Source organism: Nannobrachium achirus, assembly GCF_963921795.1.
Source record: "Nannobrachium achirus genome assembly, chromosome: 9".
Classification (NCBI taxonomy): domain Eukaryota; kingdom Metazoa; phylum Chordata; class Actinopteri; order Myctophiformes; family Myctophidae; genus Nannobrachium; species Nannobrachium achirus.
The window spans coordinates 28,112,575-28,139,176 of NC_137818.1; the positions used below are offsets into that span (position 1 = coordinate 28,112,575).

Here is a 26,602-nt window from a genome sequence, read left to right on the forward strand (position 1 = left end):
ACAGAAAAAATAATCTAAGTCTTTAGACTGCCAAACCTGCCCTGTGGATGAGTTTTGCAATGCAATTCTTTTGAATTGAAACGGGTTCATAGTATATGCAATGCATTACCCAAAACGAATTACCAGTGGCAGTGTGCTCAATCACTTTGTATCTTTCAACACTAAAAGAAAAGAGGAGTAATCAAAACCTTTCAACCTATTAGAGGGATGACTTTTACAATTGAATCACGGGGACCACAGGTGCGATAATAAGTCATCTAAACGCTCCCATCTTCTGTGTTCCCCTTTCTCTGTGTTCTTTCATGTTTATCTATTTTAGGAGGCGCCGTGAAGTGGCGCCCACTTCAAATTTATGTTTTAATGCCATTTGTGGATGATTTTTTTCCCCTCCTTCCAATTCTAGGAAATGCATACCGGGGTGGAAAATTAAGGTGCATCTCGAAGGAAAACATAATAGAATCGATGAACGCTGTGCACTTAAAACTACTGATGTTCTGATGCCATTTAACGTTCTAGTGCATTAACGTTTCAAGTCATTACAACCTTCAGGCCGGGTGATTTGATCACGGCCCGTTTTTAACTGGAAGAATTACAGAAGTTTTAGCCTAGGATTCAGAAGTTATTAGATACAAATGATCACCTCTGCATTAAGTATAGATTTTCTTCCCCTGCGCACTTAAGAGTGGAAGTTTGTCTTTAAGAGGGTAATAGCAAATTAAGCTCCATACTCCATTTGTCCGGCACTCTTGATGGGCTAATTTTATAACTGCTGAATTGTTCATTCCCCAGATTTAGCTGGAAAGTGGTCAGGTGGTCTTTCACCTCCTCACGGCTGGGCGAGTTGAAGCAATTGTCAAATGGAATCCATTTAGGATCTTCATCCGGATTTTTAACGAATATATTTCTTGTAGAATGCCTGGACTGTTATTTTGCACTCGACTGTTCTTCTTGCATACACTGTTTGTCACATTATCTCATTGAGGAGAAATTAACAATTTATTTTGGTGTGTGTGTGTGTGTGTGTGTGTATTTCCAGATTGTCACTGCTGTGAAATTCCTACAGAACCCAAAAGTACGCCAGAGTCCACTGGCCACCAGAAAAGCCTTCTTGAAGAAAAAAGGTGAAAGTGTAAAACAAATATTCCCTTGACATTTTATATTTGCCCTAAAAATATAAAATGTCTATTACAATGGTCTAGCACATACACATGGTTAATGCTGCAACAGCATGCTGCAACAGCATTAACAAAATCTATATTAAAACAATTAAATGCAAATCTCTTACAAGTGATTGGACAGAGATGCACACCCAATGTCCTTTTTTGGGAGGCTTGATCTGTAGGGGTCAGAGGTTGTGGCCATAGCTTTTTGCCCTGGGGGCTCAGATATGGGTCGATTTAGCTGCAGAGTGCATGATTCAAGGCCCTCTGAATAAATGACCCACCAGTCGGGATGCTCCTTTGGGTTCAGGAAAATTAATATTGACAAAACCCCTCTGCATTTTCAATGGAATTATCAATATTACCTTCCAGCATTTTAAGCCTTTTACTTAATTTAACTGTTGTCGTAAATTTGAGGCATGACATAGGGAGGTTGGTATGTTAGATGTAGGAAACGTGTGTACATTTGCTGGCTCGTCAGTTTCTTTGCAACGAGATTGAGATTATTTCTACATACTAGAGAATCGCTAGATAAAACAAGGCTACGAGACAGTGCCATCGCTCTTCAGGGATCATTTATGTCGAGGCAAAATATAATCAAATTGTTTGGTACTCCAAAAGAAGAGGAGACTTGTGCTGAAGGTGCTTTGCCTTTTTTTTTTTTTTGTTCTCAAATAGGTCTTTGATTAAAGAATGGTAGCTTTACCTCAGATAAACTACCCTTAGCGGCGAGTGCTTCTCTTTCAATTCTTCACAAAACAGTTCAGTACTTGGGGGACTAATTCATCGGCAGAGCTTAGGGACTTTGCCTCTATCATTAGAGCAGCCCAGCAGTGAAAAGTGAGCCTAAAAGCTCCATGACTGGGGAAGGTAACCTGAAACCAAATCCATGGTTGCCGGCTGCTGCTACACACGTCTCATCTGGCCCTAATGACTCTTGATATCTTTTGAAATTTCCCTGTCTTTGCGTCCCGTTATTGACAACTAAGGCATGTTCATAATCCACCATTGGTTATCTCAAATTCGATAAAGGGCTCATCAATACCAAGTGACGTCATCCGCTACTCTGTCACATTTCCTCCTTCTTACTTACAGCTTTGTTCTGAACTCCAGCGCCAAGCTCCAGAAATGGTTCCTTCTTACTGCACTTTAAGTATATGAAATATGTATGATGCTTTAATGGCAGATTTATTTTGGAAAGTCATTTCCACTCTGGATCTTAACGGAAAGTCTTTATTTGCATAAGGGCATTGATCCAAGCAAGAGAGGGTAAAGATGGGAGAAAATAGAGTAACAAAACACTAAGCACAACCTGCTGTTTGCCAAATTGCTTGGACGAGGTATTCACTGGGTGATTAATGAGTCGTATGGTAAACTTGTGCAACAATTTACCCATGATAATATGATGTCAGCCCATTCAAATGGGAAACAAACTTAAGGGAGGAGAGCACAAAACAGTGAGTCAAATAAGTAAAAAGAAGTCACACAACTTGTTGACCTGATGCAAAAATATAAAAGCACTTGTTCTCCGGGGAACGCCAGGAGGTCCAAAGGTCTGTAACTCTGAGAGTGAACCAACTGGTCCATTTGATTCCATTTGTACATTCTCAGAGTCAAATTAACACATTGAATTGTACAGTGTAGATTGACAAAGATTGACTAAAAAATCCATTTCTACACTCATCATTACAGAGTAACCACACATTGAGAAACGGTGATCAGACAGCAAACCAACATTTGCTCACTTCCTCAGGGTTTGGAGACTGAACCACTTCGGACTGATTTCTTTGCTTTGACCCAAAACGTCTTTGAACAAAGTCTTTTCCTTTTTATTCCATTGCCCCAGACTGATTTTGAGGTTTGCCTCATGTCAGCAGTAGGCCGTTTTGCCTCACATCGAGCAATGCAGCTATTACGTCAAAATGCTGTATGATTTTGTCAGTCCCTTGTGCAAGTTCAAGGTTAAGAAGGAAACCACCCTTAAAAATAAAGGGCTCACAAACCATTCATATCAAGTCAGTTTCAGATAAAATAGTTTATTTCTTTATATTATTATTATTATTAATGTGTTTATTTTTACTTTGGTGTTGAGTTAAAGCACAGTTAAACTTAACAGGTTTGGGTTATGTAGTCTACCTTACCTTGCGAACAAAGTGGATAGAAGAATTACAAAATCTGACTCGGCATCTATTTATTTTTTGTTTTTTTAATGCCAACTTCATGTTGACTTTACTATTTAAATTAGGAAGAAGATCAGGATGTTTGTTATTGCACTAATAGTTCCTATCAGTCAATGTAAACAGACCAGGGTTTTGTAATGTTACATTACACATTGGCAGAATCCGCGTTGTTAGCGCTGTGTGCCGAAAGTGTGACTTTGAGGCCCGTTTCACAGTGCAAGGTAAGTAAATGGGGAGAACGCATTGGATCATCAATTTTTAATCTACGGAGCAACAATTGAAGATACCTGGCCAATATTTGGAGTTAAGTTCAGGGCAAGGTAACTACACAACCCAAACCTCTACCAAAGTTTAATTGTGCTTTAACCCATTTAGGCCTAAAATGAGTGGATGCTTTAACTATTAAAAAATAGCAGATATACAAGCTCACAGCGCGGCACCGAGTGCCGCGCTGCGAGCTTGTAGATCTGCTATTTTTGAAAAAGTTGTGAAAATGTGTGCAAATCTTTGAATATATGTATTTTCAAAGCAAACGCTTGTAACTCAAATTTTGCTTCTGGGTGGTCCCTGGAACAAAATATTTTGAGATGGGGGTCCGTGGCCAAACGCATATCATTTTGGGGGTCCTTCACATGAAAAGGTTTGAGAACCACTGACATAGTAGTCTCTCAAGAACAGACTAACTGAGCTCCAGTTAAAGGACCTTTTCTTTGACGATGGCTATAGCCACATTGCTGACATAGAAACATGGGTTTTTCAAAAAATCTTAGAAGGATTCAAAAGACACTTATAGAATCGGGTCAAAATTCGAATTTTCACGATTTTTCAAAAATAGCAGATCTACAAGCTCGCAGCGCGGCACCAGTTAAAGCATAAAATAATGATACACAATATAGTGTACCCGTTCTAAATGGGTTAAATTAACCACATTCCTGTTATTACTGATCCCCCCGCGATTTCTGCTGTGGGTAAAACTACTAGAGGAGGAAGAACATAAAGATGACAGTTGGTTCATCGTCCGTCTCATTTCATCCTTTGAGCCAAAGTCAGACATAGCGGTGGACATGGTGACGGACCAAGAGTCATGGCCCACTTATTTCTTCATATGTACCCAGCGTACCGTACTGTCCTCTCAACCTTTTGACCCCCAAACTCAATCATCCTCACACTCCTTCCTGCCACCACAGCAAATATGTCAGTCTTAATTTCTAATGCAGAGTAATGTCATATTTATGTAAATACTTCTGGATTTTACTCTATATTAACAGCCAGAAATGTCAAAGCACACATAAAATGAAACAATACCATCTCCCGGTAGAGTGGAATTTAAATTGGATTCCCTCTTGCTGGCAGTACTTATGCTGGCTATAGCTGATGAAGGGGAAAATAGGCCGCACTTTGATTGCATGTTGCAGAATCTTTACACAATAATCTTGCCAGTGCATATTATTTCCCTGCATATTTGTGCCCTAATCTGCGCTGAAGGATGTCTCTCTGGTTGCATCTCCTGTTTTTTCTGAAGAGATCCTAATAGTCTGGTTTATTTCAATATTCAATGAAAAATGTAATTTTCTATTTTCTTCCCAGCTCTCAATTTTATGATATGAATTGGCAATTATGGACTCCAATATTTATAGCTTCTCTTCTTCTTCTTCCAGTCGTTTTCGAATAAACTGCCAAAATATTGAAACTTTGTCACATAGAACCTAATATAAATCAAGATTTATAAGCTAAGATTGACCTCCTCCTCCTCCTTCTAATGTTGACAGTGTTGCTATTGAGTGGGAAATGAGTCGCGTTTAAAGTGTCTTAGCAAAGAGTGCCATCTTAAAGCAATTTTGGGCTTTGCCAAGATCAAGTAAATTTGAGTGTGTTGGAGTGAAAATGTAATGTGTTTCTGCCTCATCTTGTGAATTGTGCCATCCATGTCCTCTACAATTAACAGATGTGACATTCAACAAGCTTAGGGACTCATTTTGGCACTGCCATTCGAATCGCAACAATTAGCAATCCCACATATAATTACAAAAGCGGGGGGAAAAAGTAATTCTCAGGACATAGTCAACAACATTTTCCATCTTTCAACATGTCACGTCGTCCTGGCCAAAAGCTGACAACCAGATAACCTAGCACAGCACAGTTCATCAAAAACATAGCTTCGGTATATTGCAACATTACAGTTGGATTCTTCTTAAGTGTGATAAATGTAGACAGCGCATTCTGTCGGTGAGACTTTAATGATAGTTTGACTTGTTCCTTTTTATTTCTCCCATCAGAATGTCCTAGTTGTTATTGACTTAAAATAATGCTAATATCTTTCACCCTGAGTAGAGGGCCAGTGATCAAGGGTCATGGGGAGCACAGGTGGGGCTGATGGCCTATTACCATACCGTATGAAGGTAAGGGGAAGGATAAGGTTCATCATCCCCAATATTAATAGAATGTTGTTTGCAAGTGGGGTTATGTGACTCACCTCTCGGACAAAAATGACAATGACCAAGGCCTGCATAGAAGGTAAAGGGATTGATGTGGTTATAAATTACTCTACGGCGCCACCTAGCCCGGTCCTTGCCTACTTTGTCATCAGTACAAGGCGATAAAGCAGGGAAATGAGAGTAGAGTCGCCTTTTTTAATACATAAATGAATACGCTATGAGAGTGGTCATTATTTAGGGCATGCCATTCTCAAGCAGCTGTACTACCACGACCAAATGACATGTAGAATCTCCCCCCTCGCGCCGTGCATTGGCACAGAAGGTTTGAAGTTGCTTTCCGGGCTCTCAATAACCCACTGACCTCCATCTATTTATGACCTCTGACATGTATTTTTCTTTTCTTTTTTTTTTTTTTTTAAATGTGATATTCAAAATGTAAGTAATTTCCACTCAAGGGCAACTTCATAATTCAGGCCTTGGAGGACAGTGAAAAAGGCATTCACCTTTTACCACCCAAAATATTTTAGTAAGCAATTTTTATAATTGGCTCTGCGGCCTGGGTCTTGACCCATAAAGTTCAGAAGTGCCAGAATTGGAGAAATGGATTTTCTGTAGGGGCCTCGCTGCCTCTTTGCCCTTAAAAAGTGCCCAGAGAATAAGGGGCTCTGAAAATAGAGCCGTAAATAACGTGACGAGCAATGGGTTTTCCTTTAAATAAATACCGATCAGGTTTATGTTGAAAGACAATAGAAAACGTAGCCCAGATATGCAGTTTACAGTATTTATAGCTGTAATATCGAGGTGCCAGCACCGTAATTTCATGCCCCAATGAGAATGGCAAGGTCAAAGCAAATGCTTTTGCTGAGCATCTGCTAATACGGTGACTCATAAACAGGCGCCGCGTGTATCAGGTGCACCAAATAATACAGTATAATGAAATACAGAATAGCTTTCCATTATTGTTCTTTTTTACGGTGTCATCATTAGATGTAATTTATGTCCTAAAAAAAAATCATCTCGCCGCAGGTCGATCCGAAATGGGGGTCCGGGGGGTCATTCCACAGGTTCTGGAAGCCGCCATAAATTTCACGATTCCTTTTTTGTGTTCTCTGCCTTTTATATGTAAAACCCGAGTTTCACCTTGTTCTCTGTTGCTTTTATAAATGGATCTAAGAGGGCTTTCGTTTGTTGTTGTCTTCCCCTCGACAATAAACAGATCAGAGCACGCAACCTAGTCAAGTGAGCTGTAATTCGACAAGAAAACAGGTTTATGAATTTCCATGTATTTTATTTTGATGCCGGGGCGGGCGGGAGGGGGAGGGCAAGTTTCTTTTATTCTCCCGTGCAAACAACATTAAAGAAATAAATAGCCATTAAGATGTACATACATTAATCTTAATGCTATCCCAGAAGTTGTTTACATAAAAAAAAAATTAAAAAAAAAACATTTCAAGGTGAAAAGGGAAATAAGTGGGGGCTCTACTTTATTTAGTTATTTATTTATTTGCCGTTTGGTGGAATGGAGATCTTGCATGTCTCACTCAATAGTCTGCCACCGTGTAGTCTGCTGTGGTCAGATGAATCGGGAGTCCGGGGACACATTATTGCTTATTGAACAGTGCAGCCCGACTGCACGAGCTCAGCACATGGCGCTAGCCACTTCCTGGCACTCAGGACCTGCCGTAGACGACAGGCTGGCCAATATTTGCCTTCAATTATTCAGCCATTTTCATGGCCATTTGGAGTCCTTGAAGCATTTAAAATAGGTGACGAGCCGGACCTCCCCTCTGGCATCAGCCCTCGTGGGAGATTGTCAAAAGACTTCTGCAGGCTTTTGGACTGGATAGGGCAGGGTGGATTTGAATGAAGGTGAGGCCAACTGTTTAAGCTTGACTCATATATTTTCCTATTAACCCTGGGTAGTAGTGAGACTTATCACATAGCACTCTCAAATAATATGAATAATTTGGCAGGATAGTTTTCATTTTCTTAATCTCATTCAACTTGGGATGGGATGGGATTTGGTGCTGCAGGTTTCAATAATGCATGTTATTAACATCACACTCCATGTGAGTGTTAGGCTCTACGTGGGTGTTATGAAGATCACCCAACAGGCAATTGACGCTCTCTCAGGGTATGGGAACAGGTAGTACCAAGAACAACTAACTGGCAGGCATGCATCTGTGACAAACATCTCAAACTGAATCTTCCCAGCGGCTCTCCCGCTGAGTGTAGGCAGTGCATATTAAGCACGTAAAAGATTCTCCGAAGCCCAAGGGAGCAGAACAAGTAAAAGGGCCTCTCAACAACGGGGTGTTTTCTGTCGGGAGGAAGCGCTGGGAAACCCAGGAAACACTGTCAAGGAAATGGGCCGGGAAATGATGTTAAAATGGTCATGAGAGAGTCTCTTAAGCTGCAGAGGGCCTTATAGCCTTGTAGTGCAGTATAGAGCGGGCTGATGTTTCATCATAATACATACTGTACTTATCAATAAGTGAGACCTTGACAGCAGTCAGTTGATTTCAAATTAAGGGTCCCCTGTGCATTTATAAAGGAATTCATGTACAGTGACTAAATAATTCTTGACAGCTTCCTTCTTGCTTCAAATAAATAAGGGTGTAATTGTAATTATTCTTATTTTGTTTGGATTATGATCCTCATTAAAGGATGAGACCTGCAGCAATGTCTGACTGAAATAAAATACTATCTTCCAACAAAAGGAGATGTTCATATTAAATCTTTCTTTTTTTTCTTTCTTTTTTTCACTCCTCCCCTCTGATTCTCCATCAGGGAGCCCTTTGCAATTTAATCATCACTAAAATCATTAAAAAGATCTGAAGATTAAATTATATTGGCATTTGCAAAATTATGTAATACATTTACATCACAATGAAGAAATTAAAATAATGCGTTTTCTCTGTCTGGGGTGTATGAAATCTCCACCTGGGAAATATATCTGAAGAAGTGGACAGTCTTATTTTTCATGCCTTTGGTGACAACTAATAGGCTCGCCGTGCATCAGTTTCCATTGTGAGATCATTCTTAGATGGAGCTCCACCACCTAGTACTGTAGTTCACCATAGAATTGAAAAGAACTTAACACATTTTGTGAAGAAGTCTGTGACATGAAACAAATCTATGTTTGGTCACATAGCTTCCCAGAATTGTACTTTGAAGATGTTGGGGGGGTTGGTGGGGGTCATGGGAAATGTTATAGCACAAATATTATGACGGGCCAGGAGCCATTGCTTTCATTCCCCACCACGCCTCCAGCAGCCATCTCTCCAGTGATACGCCAGTGAGCAGACACTCGTCGTCGTCCACTCTGTGCTAGCGGTACTGAAGGTGTGGGTCTTCCCAGGGGTGTCGCACCAAATTCTGGGCCCTGGGTACAAGGATTCACTGCGGGCCCCACCATGAATGTTCTTTATAGGGGGAACTGGGAACGCATTATTATGCATTGTTTTGTTGAAAAATTCTATTGAAAAATAGCAGATATACAAGCTCATTTTTTGGGAAAAATCGTGAACATTTGTGCAAGTCTTAAAATATTTCAAATCCTTCTAAGGTTTTTTGAAAAACCTATGTTTCTACAGTGGTGCCTCAAACCTTTTCATGTGAACGACCCCCAAAATGATATGTATTTGGCCACGGACCCCCATCTAAAAATATTTAGTTCCAGGGACCCCCAGAAGCAAAATTTGAGTTACAAATGCTTGCTTAAAAATACATATATTCAAAGATTTGCACACATTTTCACAACTTTTCAAAAATTGCAGATCTACAAGCTTGCAGCGCTGTGAGCTTGTATATCTGCTATTTTTCAATAGCGAAAGTATAAAATAATTAAGGCCCCTCCACCTTGGGCCCTAGTAACTCAGTCCCACTTTCCCCCCCCTTGTGACGCCCCTGTGTCTTCTGTTTCCAGGGTTGACTGATGAGGAAGTTGAGTTGGCCATCCAGCGTTCCGGCAGCACAGAGGAGATCCTTGCACTGAGCCCTGTGGGACCCCCACATCCACTCCTCACCCACCAACTGGCACACAGTGAGACCATACATTCACAAGCCATCTTGTCTTTGATGCTCATTACATGTGTACATGATTATCGCATTCATGCACACTATCCGATGCATTGTTTTCTCATCTGCCTTTAATTATGTCTATACTTTGAAACTTGTTTGACATAAATGAAGTGAATACAGACTCTTCACTGCTTATCTCACAAAATGTTTTGAATGCAATGAACAGAATTGTCATCAGCTCTCCAAAACCCTTTGCAAATATAACAGTCCTACATAATCCAGCATTTGCCTAGATCGGGAATCGTTTAGCGAGCTTCCTGTTCAAATATAGTGAACATGACACTGTCATGGCTCCATCTCGTGAAATCACCCCTCACAGTCCGTTCCAAAGGGGTTTCACCCTGGCGAGACCTCACACTGCAACCTGTATCTTTATTACCTCAGTAGGTTATAAGCGCTGTCCACTGATTTACCAATGCAGAATGAAGTCCGCATAATGCTTAACCCGTATGACAATGATTCCAGATGTATTCCACCCTCATTTATTACCACACTGTCCTTGACTCCCCCGGCATCTCATGTTTTGTAATGAAAGTGATGTTGATGGGATGGCCATGTAGTTAGAGACACTCGCGCCTCTCTGTCCATAGTGGGGGGTTTTATATCAAAACGGCTATAAGGGAGCTGCATAATGAGGTGAGAGCGGGGAGTCTTGTACGGGGGGTCACGCCGAAAAGAGGGGGCTACCTCCCTTTGATGTCCTTGTTATGGGGACAGTGCACGGGGACCCGCATCCATCTCTGTCGGAGTAATGGATACTCTGATCTCTATTTCCACGCAGCGGAAGGACAGGAAGGCCTCCACTGAACCCAATAAATTTGAGAGGAGATTGGAAAAACGGGGGATGGAGACCACAGCTCCATGGCTTAAGTGACCAAATAAAAAAAGGGGAAGATGTGGAAGAGGGAAATGGAGAAAGATAGGGGAAGAATGGAAGGTCCTGCAAGGGGGAGAAGCAAGTAAAGGACCCCTGGTGATGCAGGGGAGGCTTGTTCAGGGTCAAGCACCTACCCCAAGGACTCCCGGGGCTTGCAGAAGCACCGTGTTCTGGGATAGGTGGCGATCTATCGTGGCCGTAATGTTGATGAAGACCCAAATTTATGTGGACGACAATGCAGGATGATTTAGGATTTTCATTGGGAAAGGTTGTGGGTTCGTGCCCATGTGCATTGGCTCGGGTTGTTATGTGCCCTTGAGTGAGGAGAGTCATATTGCTTGCACCTTGAAAATTTACTGTAATGCTTAATTTATACTCCATCATACGGCAGTGTTGCGTGTCGTGAGCTTGTAGATCAGCTCTTTTCCATACGCGACAAATTGACAAAGTATAAATCAGGCTTACTTGTCTGTAATTGTAATGCATACCTCTAGGAAAAAACAATCATAATAAGAAATGGTGCACTTTGACCTTTAGCCCTTAAATTTAATCTGGGCCATAATAGGGAATAGGCAAATGTTTGGCCAAAATATCAGATCTACAAGCGAGCTTGCATATTGTCAGTTTTCACTATTTGATGTACAATGATACAATATTACAGGGTTTAAGTAGATAATGGCCTAAGTCTAATAATTTCCCATTCATTTTGGGCCCAGCTGGAGTCAACGTGAGAAAAACGTGTACATTTTCCTCTACACTGAACTGTTTGCTAGTATTTTAGTGACATTTTCAGTTGAATGTGTGTCTTATGTGTGGGGGAAAATTCCACCTTGACTGACAGTTGGCCCACCCAGATGACGGCTCACACAATGACACATTTAGCACACTGTCTGTCACTCAGCGACACAATCCACTTCTAAACATGCACTCACTCACCTTTCCGCCCAGTCTGGTTCCTGAGGATTTATGGAATACGTAGATTCTGCTTGTTCCCACTCCAAAATAAGCCCAGGACAAAGGCAAGTGTTCTGTAAGAACAGGATTTTCAGTGCTTGTTTGCTTATTCTCTGCAAATACATTTTAATGCGTAGATTTCCTGCAGTGCAGTTTCTCAAAAGCACAAAGAAGTGCCTTGTGTATGGAGTGTGGCATTTAGTTCTTTAAACAATGTACATTTTCTGATATTTATCTGTCGGATAAGATAACATCATTGGTGTTTGTTGCAAATGACGGTATATATTTGATGGTGGCTTTGTCACCATTCTGGATTACGGCTGCAGCTTTTTTAGAAGTTCTACTTTTTCTGCAGGTTTGCTAAAACCACAGGAGCACTTTTGTCCCATTCACAAGAGTACAAATCAGTTATTGAAAGGCATTGAAACATTCAACAAAGTCAATTCAAACTGAAAAGATTCTGAAGAAGTGTATCTATATATCTATACCGGTACTTTGACTCAAATACTGGTGTCAAGTACTTGGTCCACTACTGTCGAGTCTGAACAATCAGACAAAATATTATATATATATACATACACATAAGTGCGACCTGATATAAACGTAGAGGGTGATGTCATAATATTGAGGCATACATTATATAAGGGCCATGAGAAGGGCCATCTATGCACGTAGCATAGCATATGCCAGATGGGCATAGATGAGCATAAACTGGCATATGTCCGATAAGCTTGAGGATTGGTGGATTGATGAACATCACATGACACTTTGACCAGACTATAAGTGGGCCAGTTTTCATGATTGGTCAGGTTTCACTTACTATAAAACGGAAGAAGCGGGCATAAACCTCTAGTATTAAATAATTTACGATTTATTTTCACAATAGTCCATCTTATTTTCCTGTCTCTCTACAACAATCTTATTTCGATAATAAAGCCTGCCTACTGTAAGTCTGCCTAATAAACTACCCGTTGTAATGATGAAACATAGATGCAGATTAAACACATGAAGCATTAGGAATTATAACTAGTTTAGTACTGTACAAGCACTAATTGGATTCATTCTCACATTCATTCTCCCTGTCTCCTGTCCAGGTCCCACAGGCTACAGATGGAGAGACTATGGGGCCCTCACCATCATCATGGTGGGCATGGCCTTTGGCCTGCATCATCTATACAGGGTAGGTTACATAACTTGTTCTCCACTCATTCTGCACTGGCTTCTAAAATTGGCATCTTCTTCCCCTATTAAAGTTGGTTCCTTCCTTCCTTGTGTAAAGCGACTTTGGTTACTTAGAAAAGCGCTATATACATTTGAGCTATTATTATATTCTGACTTAATTCAGATTATTACGATATGAAAGAATGCATTTTTTGTTCTTTTACTAAAGCCTTTTTATTTAGAGAAACGGTCAGTCTACAAGCTCACAGTGTGTTGACGTAATGTGAGCTTATAGATCTTTTTGAAGAATCCCCTATGATGTGGCAACACAGCAAAGCCACTTTTGTAAATTGCCCATTTTGTGGAGAAACACTAGGTTTCACCCCTCAATATGACTCCACTGGGTTACACCAGAGCTATTGAGAGAGGGAGAGAGTTATGACACAGACTTCCGTTGGAAACAGAAGATATTCATTTAATATTCAATCTTCAATCATGTATTGCCAAAAACCAACATACTGTACAGTTTATTTGGAGCTAGAAGAATGCTGAAGTAACACTTGCCATCGGGCGACCAGTAGTTCCAAACAGGACTGTATATAGTTCAAAATATTAATCCTCATAATGGGTGTTGATGAGGCGCATGCGATTTGTGGACCACATGAACGCTTTGTGGTGAGATCAAAGAGTGTCATAATTCTCTCTTTCAACTGCTCTGCGTTGCACCATGCTTCTGCTGGCCCTCAGAGAGTACTCCTCGCTCGGTAGACTACAGTCTTGTACAGTTTTCATTATGCTCAAACTATTGATATTTCTCATCCACTGTACATTTAGAACTGTCAGCACCGTCTGTCCCTGATATTACTTTTATAACGGTGGGCTTTGTGGGTACGTCACTCGCCCGTGAGTTATGGCGCATCACTCTGGCCTCGTTGTTAAATTTACTCTGGTTTACATCAGACCATGATCTCATTTGGACCCCCTGTTATTTATTTATTATTTTGTTAATTTCCCCCTCCCTCTTCTTGATATATTACATATCTTATTTGTCTTATAGAGGAAAGAAATTATATATAATAAAGTTGCTAATGCAGCACACCCAGCCTCTTCTGATATCCTGCTGTCTAAAAATAATCACAGTGGCTTTTTTATCGGGCTTAGCAGCCCTTGAACATGAGCTCGGGAGGCCCCTTGTCCCTCAGTGACATTAATCCCTCAGTGGCTGTTAGCAGGCCTCTGAGTGGCATGTGGAAACTATTACTCTCATTTTAGAGCAGGACGGCACTTTTTGCAGGAGCTCTTTCCCCCTGGACAGCAGACCCTTTATAGTACACTGTGTGTGTGTGTGTGTGTGTGTGTGTGTGTGTGTGTGTGTGTGTGTGTGTGTGTGTGTGTGTGTGTGTGTGTGTGTGTGTGTGTGTGTGCGCGCATGTGCTCATGTCCCTGTGTGTACCTCCATGTTGCATATGCATATCGTGTATGCATACAGTATATATTTGTACCATATGACCCCATGAGATGTTTTGCCGTCTCCCATTATGTCTACTCCTCCAGCCTGCCACTGGAGGAACCGTACCTGACACATTTAGGTCTCCTGCATTCCTCTCCCCCATGCCCCCATTCCCGGCTGCTATCTCTCTTTATGTCTCTTTCCACTTCTCTTTTGACCATATTCACATTTTGGCCTTACTTATAGGGTGGAAAACGGCACCATATTGACCACAACCACATGGTGGCCATTTTGGTCTTACTTCACGCTTGGGTACAGAATTTTAAACTGCCAGACAGAATGTCCAGAATGATTACAGTTTGCAGACATATACTGTAAAGGAAATGGCCATATCTATTTCCAAAGCATGAATGACCGGCAGGTGCATTTAATGATGCAGTCTAACAATATACTTTATGTCACAACATAGCATTATAATCTGTACTGAAAACTGTTTTAAAATGAAGGAATAAGAATTAATAAATACATTTGACGGCTTCACCGTGCACAAGAATTACATTTAAATTGTGCATGAAGGTGGGTTATGTTTTCTCAACAAAAGAAGCTGTTTTGATTTTTGATATTGGAACATTCTCTGCAGAATAATGAGCGTAGCTGACACACTTGACACATGAATGACAGGCCACCATCGTTCTGTCTGGACATATCTCATGTGTTTTTTTACCAGTCTAAATGTCTGGAGGAAATGACATTTCCACAAAACAAAAAATGGCAAAAGAAACATCAATTTCCGGCATAACGCAGGCCTTGCTTGGGTTTTAAGTATGACGAGTATATAGCAAGGCCAAAATAGCTGCTGTGAAATTATGGTCAATACTGTAGTGTACAGTAGGTCTATCACTAACCAGTTTCTGTCTATCTTTCATCATCATCATCATACTCCCTGCTGGCCACTCAGTCCCACCTTCTTTCTCCCCTTTTTCTCACTCCCTCTTTTGTCTCTCTCACTGTCCAACATGCCTCACACACAGGGGCGTCACACCAAATTCTGGGCCCTGGGTACAAGGATTCACTGCGGGCCCCCCATGAATGTTAACTATTGAAAAATAGCAGATATACAGATATACGAGCTTGTAGATCGTGAAAATCGTGAAAATGTGTGCCAAAAAACCTATGTTTCCATGTCAGTGATGCTCAAACTTTTTCATGTGAAGGACCCCCCCCATCTCAAAATATTTAGTTCCAGGGACCCCCCAGAAGCAAAATTTGAGTTACAAATGTTCACTTAAAAAATACATATATTCAAAGATTTGCGCAACATTTTCATGACTTTTCAAAAATAGCAGATCTACAAGCTCGCAGCGCGGCACTCGGTGCCGCGCTGTGAGCTTGTATATCTGCTATTTTTCAATAGTTAAAGTTACTAGGGCCCCTCCACCACCTTGGGCCCTGGTAACTCAGTCCCACTTTCCTACTAGCCCTTGTGACGCCCCTGCTCACACATACAGAGACGAACACACGCTTGCCGTCCACTGGTCCCGGTGTGCAGCAGGGCCATGCCAGCCGCTGCTAACCTGGGAGGTGGTATTCCCTGGCGGGCACAGCGCCGGCTGCTGTCATGTCACCGGAGTGCAGCGCCAGTCGCACCATATGCCCCGGCTTCTGCCCATACTTTATTTATGCTATGGAGCGCCTTGTAAACACCACACTCCCAGCAGCCCACTTATTAATTACTATGTGTTGACACTCGTTTAATCTTTTTTTTCCTCCAAAAAGTGTTTATTACTCGCACCGGTTGTTGCCAGCCCCGACCACCTGAAGTTGGAGAGAAAACCCGGCTGGGGTCAGCAGTGCTTCGGAACTGTAACATGCGCTGTGAGCGGCTGAACATTCTTTTATTTTATTTTTATGATATATATTTTTTCACAAACCACAAAGTCTTACGATTTGGAAACAGAGCCCCACAGAGGTCCTTGAGGACCACGTGAGGCGTGGTTTTTATTTGCTGAGCTCAGCTCCATGCGCACACATGGACACGATTCCGTCGTGTACTCGCAGGCTCGTCGTCATCTGGATAACAGTCACCCTGGACCACAAAGATCCTCATTTGGCTGTGCGGTACACGCATCACTCCTGTTTACTTTAACGCAGAGTGCTGACAAACAAGCTGACACCGTCTCGCAATTCAGGGGACCGTTTTCAATGTTAATGATCGCATTTGGTAATTCTGCTGAGTGTAGCCCTTACAGTATGTATGTGTCCTTCACTGTCCCAGCCTGGACTTGTGTTTGTCCCACGTCTTTCTCTGTTCTGTCATTCGCACACGTCCAGCCTCCGTAAAGTACCAACAGTGCTGCCACATTATCATTTCGGGTGATCGAGGCCCCCCAGTCCAATAAAAACAACGTCCCTGACCCTGTACTGTCAAACCCAGGTGCCCTGCCTCTGTGTTCCTCCTCTGTCTGTCCCTTTCCCCAGTGGAGAGAAGTGTAATGGCGTGTCATGTTTTTAATTGCAGAAATACATCCTTCCCCTCATTATGGGCAGCCGAGAAGACAAGAAGCATCTGCAGAGGATGGAGAGCAACATTGCGGCGATGAGTGGCACACTGACACAGACAGGTGAAGATTAATATCTTCATCACTTTCTCCCTCCTTAACATTTTCCTTCATTTATCTGTCGCCAAAATCGGGGGGCCCTGCACGTTTTTTAACAAATGACGCCGCTGTCATTTCGCTTTAATTTGAAATTGCTTGTTTACTGTCAGGCTCGGGCTCAATTAATTACGTTTCGCTGAAAAGCTCTTAACCTCGGAATATTAATGAGGGGTTGGGAAATGACAACTTTTCTCCCCCCCTCACCACCCCTCCACCCCTCTGTCCTCTCTCCCTCCCCCCCATCCATCCCTCTCTTCCCGCACACCAACCCCTCCACCATCATCATCCACCCTCCTTCCCCTTGGTGGCGAGAAAGTTCATTTTAATTTTGTTGTGTGCATGCAAGTGCATGTGTGTGCGTGTGCGTGTGAGTGTGCGCGCGCGTGTGTGTGTGTGTGTGTGTGTGTGTGTGTGTGTTTGTGTGTGCTTGTGTGCGTGCGTGCAGGTGTGCATGCATGTTTGTGCGTGTGTGGCGTGGTGTCTGCGCTCAGCGCTAGGCCCAGTGTGATTAAGTGCGCAGTGACAGGTGCGGCTCCCATGTCGGACAGGTGAGGATTCTCAACCTGGCTGTCAGACGGCGGTGCGAGGGATGGAGGGAGGGAGGGAGGGAGGGAGGGAGGGGAAGAGGGGAGAGAGGGAGATGCATTCCTAGCTCTTCGTCAATGTAATTAAACATCCTGGGAGGCGTGAATGAGAGAGAGAGAGAAAGTTTGGTCTCATTAGTGATGGTGTTCAGCTTGTGTCCGCTTTCACCCGAAGAGAGACGAGCCACGGTTGTAAAATGCCTCTTGCTGTAGAAAGGCCCTCCCATAAGAGACACTGAAATAGGGCAAAAAAGAACATGGACATATTTATATAAGATATCACACATAAAATAGTGTGATTAAAGCTGCAATCTGTAAGATTTATGTCCTACCCAGGATTCAAAACCGTGTCCCGCACAAGTGCCGCATTTTCTACTGCTCAGCTAAGATGGAAAGCCTGCTTGGGCGGGGGAGATATTACACTTTGAGCGTCATGCAATACTTCTTGTCAACCACTAGTGGTCCTACCTGAGCCCTCACTACAAGAACAGGGAAAGCAAAAACGTTCATGCTTGTCCGCTGTTACTCCAGGCTTGACACATCATTACACATGTAAATCACATCATAGTTCAAGGTGTTTTATTGTCACATGCACATACAGTGCAATACAGCCGGTAGAAACATTGCAGGAAGTGAAATTCTTGTACTTTATCTATGACTCCTTGGTAGAAATTACAAGTTGCGTTGATGGGATTAAAAGGACCCAACGTAAGTGTGTAATTCAGGCCACACTGTACCACTTATCAGCAACAACATCTCATCATCAGCTACTACAACACCCATTGTGTTGTTGTTCCTTCAGTGTTGAGCTAAAGCAAATTAAGCACTTGTGGCACTTCATCAAATCACACTGGTCCTGTTAGACTCTGGGAGAGTTAGGTAGGCCGAGGGCAACAACTCGGAGAGATCGCGTGCAAGGTGCACCACTCGAAATCTGATTAACAAATATGCTCTCTTTTATGGTCATTTTGCCTCGACTATGCAAATCACGCTTCCTCTGGCTGCCGTACCACCTATTCATTGTACTTTTTCCCCTTTTTATTTGGAGTTCTGCCAGCACAACCCTTGTTTTGTTTATTGATAATAGACCGGATTTCACAATAAGGTTCTAGGGTCACTGCAGGGAGAGTGAGTAGGATTCTAAAGATAAATATACTACATATTATTTGTTGGACACTTTTACAATTTATGCATTCTGCTGATGCTAATATTCAGAGAACCTTACAAGATTACAGTCGCCGAATGAGCTTCAAGTCATAGATCCCCATCATTGCAAGTAGCCAGTTGTGAAGACTAGTGTAATGCTTGATTTAATCCATAGCTGCATGCCGAAAATAGCCGATCTATAAACTCACAATGCGTCACCCAAAAATGTGGCTTCGGAACAGATATAGTTACTCTTTTTTGGCCAGGAATTGTTTGCACATGCGAGGAATTTGACACTGTCAGGCTGGAGCAGTACACCGAAAGCAGCACGATAGAAACGCAATTGATTCGTTGATTAAAAAAAGATATGCACTCATAAAATATGCATGTCATTGACACATTTTACAAATGATTTACATTGTTTACTCAAATTATTAAATAAGCATAAAAAAGCTAGAAAATAGAATAGAATATACAATGATCTACTGTATATACTGTAGGTTGGTATAGCAACGTAGATGGATTATATCATCCTAACATTTAGAATAATATAATTGCCCAAATATTTTGCAACACGCTGTGACTCTTTTGTGGTATAGGGAATGTTATCCCCTGAAGATCCAATAAAAAGTCTGACTTTTGTCAGGTGATAACTGTGTCTGAGAATTTACTTTTGACTAGAAATATATGGTACAGTACATAAGCAGAGAGAAGGAGTTTTAGGTTTTATATAGCCGGGCTCAGTATTTCAGGGAGTGGAAGAACTTGGAGGAAGAGGATGCAAGGTACTTTTTCAAGAGATGAGTTTGAGTTTATGACGGAACAAAGAGGTTGACACTCTGACACTGTTCTGACTGAAAACCCAGGGTCTTTCCTTTAGCCAGTGTGAGGAACTAATTTGCTATGACTGCAGTAGCCAAGCTGCTATTGTAGTTAATGACTGTTGTAGTTAACAGTTGTGGAGAGGGGTTACAATTACACTGAGTGTTTTCTTCCCCTGTGTGTTCTCTCTCTCTCTCTCGCGCGCGCGCTCTTTCTCGTCCTCTCTCTGTCTCGCTCTTTCTTTCTCCCTTTCTCTCTTCTCTCTTTCCTCACTGCACTGAGTAATAGCGACCAACCGCCTGGCTGCTGCCAATTGCTTGAACTCCCCTTTTGTTAAAGTTCATGTATTTCTCTAGTGCCGGGCGCAATGAAGTGATGTATCCTTTTGAGGGGACTGCATTAGTCCCCCCACCTTCTCTCTCTCTCTCTACCCCCTCTGTCTCTCTCTCTCGCTCCAGCTCCAAAGTGGGGGGGTTTGACTCCCATTATGATTTCCCTACAACTTCACACGGACAATTAATGAATGGATCTTGGAAGCACTTCAGCACACCCGGGCTGTAATGGAATTGTGCGGCTGTTTGGGCACTCTTTGGCGGTGGGAGCCATATTGGTGACCAGCTGGCCATTAAAGGCAGACACAGGCCTGGACATATGTAGTGTACATTATATGGAGGTATTTACTGAATAATTTACTGAATACACAATGTGGGCCCACCTCGTAGCAGCTGCGAGCCTCGCTCCTCAGCTTGTCTCGGATTCTCACTGTCACAAAATACACACACACACACACACACACACACACACACACACACACACACACACACACACACACACACCTGCCAGTGTTACAAAGTCTCCTTCTGATTCATGCCTGGCCAAAGCCACTGGCCTCATTATTCTTGGCTTCATATCTGCGATAGCCAAGGGTAAGACGTTATGCAGCCATTGTTGTGTCTCTGCAGTACAAAGTAAAACTTTTGTGGATGCACTGGAAAAGAGCTGAGCTGTAAACAGATTTGGCTATAAAGCTGTAACCAGGTTTACAACTCGATGCCAATGGTAATTCAGCAAGTACCGCAATCCCAGGCTGGCAAATTGACCCACACATCTGGAAATGTTGAGCTGTGGTATAGTGTAAGCACCAATTGAGACTAATAGGGTAACTTTTTGGTGTAGTGTGCACGCCCTGTGTCAGTAACACCTTCTTAAACGGGGTCGGTCAGGGGTTTTGGTTTTATCGCCCGCCTTCACCAAACAGTAAACTCTGGCCGCATTTTGGAGCTCAGGGCAACACATCTCATGAGCGAATTCTTGCATTTGCACTGTTTTAGCGGAGCCAACGATCATGTCCAAACTCATATTCACTACGTTTTTAGCACTACGTGAGCAGCATGGAAAGATCAAACATTTCGGCACCACACCCATATTGATACAACTCCACCCATTTAAACACAGGTGTAGCGTCAAGATATTACCTTTGAAAGATCAAATATTATCTCTGCGTTGGTGTTTAAAATGAAACATTAGTCTCCAATCCCTGCTCCAGCCTTTGTCCTGCACTCAGGTTAATCGGGGAAGGAGGTGTTCCTCTCATCGCATCCAGTCGGTTGCAAGCTTTTAACCATTGGGGCCGACACCCGCAGCACTGGACCGCCACAATATCTGTTGATGTTAATCCTATTAGGCTTGATTTAACACTTTACACGCCCATGATTTATATGAATGTTTATTGGTTTTCTGTAATACAATCAGCTCGGGGAAACTTAATGCATTGTTTGGTAATACGCGGGTGACTGGAAGCAGGGGGCAACAAACTGTGCCCGGTGTTATTTGAAATCATACACCCTCTTCCAACACCAACACTTGAACTAATTCAATCTTCAAAGTCAATGGAAAAAGAGCAATATTTATTGGGATTAGGGGGGACATTTTGTCTGGCAGCCTCCTCCCAAATGAGAGCCTTTGTTTTTCCCTTTGTTGATCGTTTAAGGACTTAAGATGCATTAGAAGGCAGTGTCTGGGTGGATAATGGAAGGTTAGAGACTGTTATTTGATTTAAGTTCAGACACTAAAGATTAATATCTCCATCCTATGCTCCAAAATAGCCCCCCACCCCTCCAATGCCTCTGTGACCGAAAAGCTCAGACTGAAGTTACTGGTTATTAGCTTTGATTACAATTCTGTGAGGATGGCTTTGATCAATGACATGAAACTAACTCCCAACACTTCTGAAGTGTTCTGTTTCCCATTTAGACCGTAGGTCAGACATAAATATGTTCTCATCCTGCTGCATGTGGATTTCATATTTTAGACAGACTTTCAGCTGATGCACCTATAACACCAAGTGTTATATACTGTAGGTGCTGCAACAACTGCGAAAGTAAGGAGTTAGAGTTAAAACATTAGACCTGTATAGTACCTAGACCAGGGGTCCTCAACAGGGGGTCCGGGACCCCTAGGGGGTCCTCAGAGTTACTACAGGTGGTCCTCCAAATCTTTGTGTGATAGCGTCACATATTTTATATTAACCACTTGAACCCTAACATCCTATTCTGAGAACTTTAGCCAAAAATAACAGATCTACAAGCTCACAACGCCTCGCACTGCAAGGTGTTGTGATAAACGCTTAAGGTTAGGGCAGGCATGTAGTGTTGAGGGTTAGGGTTAGTGTGGAGTTGTTGATTACTGTTATTCAATGGATTGGAAGTACTCATCATAACTAATGAAATCCAACGTGTGTATGTGTGCCCGTCCACAGTGAACCAGCTCCAGCAGACTCTGGCCGCGGTCCAGGAGCTGCTTGTCCAGCAGCAGCAGAGGATTCAGGAGTTGTCCCAGGAACTGAGCACAAAAGAGGTAAAACCATAGGAACACCTCAGCACCCTCTTCTCATCACCTCACTGCTCCCAGGGAGCAGAAGCTCCTCCACACAGCCCGCGATGCGACGCGAGCGATGAAATCTCATTAAAATACATCTGTTTCAATGAGGACGTCCTGACCGTCCTACCGCAAGCAACAACGCGTCGTGCCGTGACGTCGTCCACCCCTCCTGTTTTCGCTCACGGAGCCTCTATCTGAGCGAGGTTTTGCGACGACGTCCATAGAGGTAAATGGCCATGTCCCGCCCCCAAACACTTTATATTATTATTTATTTATTTGATTGGTTCAGGCTACGTCGCAATGGCTGACGTTCCATATGCGGACAGTATTTCGCGGGACGTCCGCTCGCTCGTAGGGTTGCCAACCGTCCTGTAAAATATGGGATCGTCCCGTCTTTGGAAACTAAAAGACGTGTCCCGTATTGAACTGATACGGGACGCTCTTTGTCCCGTATTTTAAGGTTGGGGGATAAATATGAATGACGGGATGATTTAATTGAGAAATGACAGTGATTCTGCCTGTCAGTGAGCTTCCACTCTGCTCTCCTCTGAGACGACAAGTGTATCCCATTGCTGTGTGAGGCGCTGCGCTGTTTGTAGGCAGCTCATTGGCTCATTAACACAGTGTTGCTAAGACACAGTCTCCGCCCCCTACCAATCCCATGGGCTGTAGGTTCAGCTAGTCCACAAGTTTCCTGCGAAAGTGCGTGCGTGCGAGCGAGCATACGGCAGTACTCGGCTCAGAACATTGTTTAATGTAAAAAACATGTGACGGAAGATTGTGTACAAACAGATTAGACATGTATCCATGATAGGTGATAGCCTAAACAACAAGGTGAAAAAGCAGGCAAGCAAGTAGAAAATAAGCCATGGGATGGTATTCCTGGGAGCACTACAGTAGTCTTGTATGCCAACTAAAGCGACCCCAGACAGACTTTGTTTTTAAAACCTAATGGTTATTACTGTATGCCAATATTATGATTAAACTAGTGTTGGGTAACCAGAGAGTGGGCACATGAGAACCAGGTGGACCTATATGTTTTTGAAAATTGAGAGAAATAAAATATAGGACTACACTACATGATTTTAAGGTAATAGGTTAGGTGGCCCAAAGACACCCGAATTAATATTGTGAGAGGAAAAAATATGATTTAATATAGGAAAATACCCGTTTTAGCCAACCCGTTTTAGCCAAATACCCGATTTTGCGGCGGCGCCGCAAGTTTCGTCAGAGGTATAAGGAGGTGTCCCATATTTGAAACTCTGGGAGTTGGCAACCCTACTCGCTCGCGTGCAGTGTGGATGAGGTGTTAGCTGTACTGCTAAGGAGGATTCTAGCCTGTTTGGCTAGACAAAAACATATATTAGATTTTAGATTTTCACCAGTTTAACCATTATTTTTTTATGGTTTAACTATTAAAAATAGCAGATATACAAGCTCACTGCTAGATTGTAGATCTGCTATTTTTGAAAAATCTTTTAAATTATGTGCACATCTTTAAATGTATATGTACAAACTTCTTTTTTTTTTCTTTTTTTTTTATCAAAATATTTTTAGATGGGTATCTCAATGTTATGAGATACTTCAATGGTTTCCTATATGGAAATAAGCTTAGTCTTTTCTAGGATCTCCTTTTAGTTGACCTTGTACCAGTGAACTGTACCGTCATGAAACTGTACCTTTTTCTATGCAAACTTCTAATAAAGTCTTCAATCAATCAATCAAACCGCAAAAAGAAAAAAAAAAGCTTTTGCCCTGGGAACTGGTGAAAACACATACACTGGCCTTAATTATAAACGTGTTAAGATCTGTTGTTTGAACTGTTGTTCAACCTGAGTATTCATGAGTTTGGAAGCGTTTCGGTAACAGGAAGGTCGTTGGGTCAAATCCCCCATTAACTACAGTGTTCTTCTGGCAAGGACCCGCAGGCTTCTTTGAATTGTATTGGAAACTCCTGCATCAGCCATAACCAGCTGAGATGGACAGTCTTATGGTACGCCATCAAAAACAATATGGTGCATCTCATCATGGCATCATCATTTTCAGTCAGTCATCCTCACCTTCATTCTTTTATTGGCCATGTTCATAATCTGCTCAGGATTATAACAGTTTGGGTCCAGGGGACTTCTCTTAAAATACACCACATCAAATACTCCTTAACTTAAGTGAGAGGACGAAGTGTTGCTTGCTTTTTATAACAGCAGTCATAAATCGCTTTATGCTCCTGGGCCCTTAAAAAAAGTGCTTTGGAAAAGAGTCTATCTTAGACAATGTTTTATGTCCACAGCTTGTTAAGCACATGGGTGTTTGAGTATAGCATCTGGATCCTGCAGGAAAACATATGTGAACACATCTGCTTTGGCCCAAACCGGGGAAGAAAAATATGAATCTCTCCTGGATGAGGTTCATCAAAAACTGACGACTCATAGCTCATTTTGCGCCGTTTAGGCTGTTCTCCCCCCACACGGCACACAGTTTCTCTAAACTGACTTGAAAGGAGTGTCGGCATACATCAGCTGTGTGTGTGTGTCTGCGTGGGAACAACGCCCTAATTGAACCCACGCAGACTTAAAACAGAACATGCTCAAGGTTCACGCTCAGCCAAGCAACAAGGCCCACTTTAAACAATGAGCTACCTCCAAGGCATGGAGCGACGAAGGATGTTTTTCTTTTCATTCTTCATCGCCGATACACAGATTGGATTAAAAAGTGTCCACTTCATTTGCCATGAGTGCCTTGTTGGACGGCGGCAGTGTATAAAAAGTATATTTCACATCAAAACACCCATTAAACAAATCATAAACTCTGCTTTATAGCTATAGTGTTGGATCTTAAATTTTCCCTGTGAGGCAGCGCAAGGTCCCTCTGTTGTCTCGGGCCATAGGGGAAATTGGGAAATTGTTTTCAGGTCCTGGGGCGCGTGATTAGAAACACATGTTGGAGCCGTGGAGGCTGCTTATCATTCGCCGTTCGTGGCTTTCTGGTTTGCCTCGCCGCATTGCTCGAAGTGCGCCACGCTGCTTGGCAATTACACCTCTCAACGCGGAAATGTGCCTTTAACCCAAAACACATGGAGACTTCTGTTCCCTCAGCTGCTAAGTAAACATTTCTTATAGTTAGGAAACCACTGAATTGCTGCGTGCGTACAGTGTCCCCAAGCTGGGGACCTCGTTATGGAAGTCAGTTTAGGGAGTCAGCCTGACACGCATTCGCCTGCACACACGCACACACACACACACACACACACACACACACACACACACACACACACACACACACACAAACAGCGCGTATAAGGCTCCAGGGGCTGGGACAAATTGACTCTTTTGCCATTTTTCTCTGTAATCATGACTCCTTTAAGAGTATTATCGTGTAGCTGCTTCTTACCACTGCTGTTAAATGTTAAATGGCTGGCTAAAGGATGAATTTGCTTCAGGCTGATTCGTCTCTAATGTTAAACAGCCTAGTCTATTTCTGCTCCATTATCATTACAAATCTGCCAGTTAACAGTGTTTGCCCCGCCGTCGCAACTGCTTGATAGTTCTCTTTATTAGTGGATGCACATAGAAGATTAGAAATCCGCCTCTCTTTGCTCGCGCGAGATGAACTGCCAGTGGGAAAGTGCATAAATAGACTGAAATCAATTGCACTGTACCAGTGTTTTCCACTCAAAAATGCTCCTCTGGGAATATCCTTTTGAAACTAATTCTATCATAAATATACATGCATTACACAAAAGCACACTGTCTGCCGGCAGAGTAACTGTGAATTAATTTGCCTTCAGACACTCTTAAACAAGGCTTGTTAAAGATCTTATCTGGTTGCTAATGGTCCATGGGCATTTATCTTCATTTAGCTGGATGTGCGTACGTTGCCGTCCTTGGGTGCTGCTGGAGTTGAGGCTCTTTTTTTTGTGCTTGTAATATATACATATATTTATTTATTTTTCCCTGAAGCGCTTAGTTAAGCAGCCGAAAGGGGCTGACCCCTATCATATCCAGGCAACCACCCGAGACATATTAGTTACAATGCTATTACACCATTTAACAGGAATCTCTGTGGATTTACACTGTTAAAAAAGAGACATTACTGCCAATCCTACAGGCTAGCCTAATATATATATATATATATATATATATAAAATAGTACATTAAAAAAATACTAGAACGGCAATCTTTTGCTATTGTCGTGCAAAAAAATATAATGGGCATAA

At 42.4% G+C, this 26,602-nt stretch overlaps 1 protein-coding gene across 2 annotated transcripts in view; it reads left to right on the top strand.

The window, feature by feature from the left end:
• The window catches only part of pex14 (peroxisomal biogenesis factor 14), a 72,913-nt gene that overhangs the window by 39,684 nt on the left and 6,627 nt on the right, over positions 1 to 26,602 (top strand). For both annotated transcript variants that reach the window (XM_080734006.1, XM_080734007.1), the window contains exons 4-8: positions 1,037 to 1,121; positions 9,704 to 9,820; positions 12,784 to 12,869; positions 16,819 to 16,921; positions 22,268 to 22,365. In XM_080734006.1, coding sequence (XP_080590132.1) covers positions 1,037 to 1,121; positions 9,704 to 9,820; positions 12,784 to 12,869; positions 16,819 to 16,921; positions 22,268 to 22,365 — 489 coding nt within the window. The remainder of the gene's footprint in view (positions 1 to 1,036; positions 1,122 to 9,703; positions 9,821 to 12,783; positions 12,870 to 16,818; positions 16,922 to 22,267; positions 22,366 to 26,602) is intronic.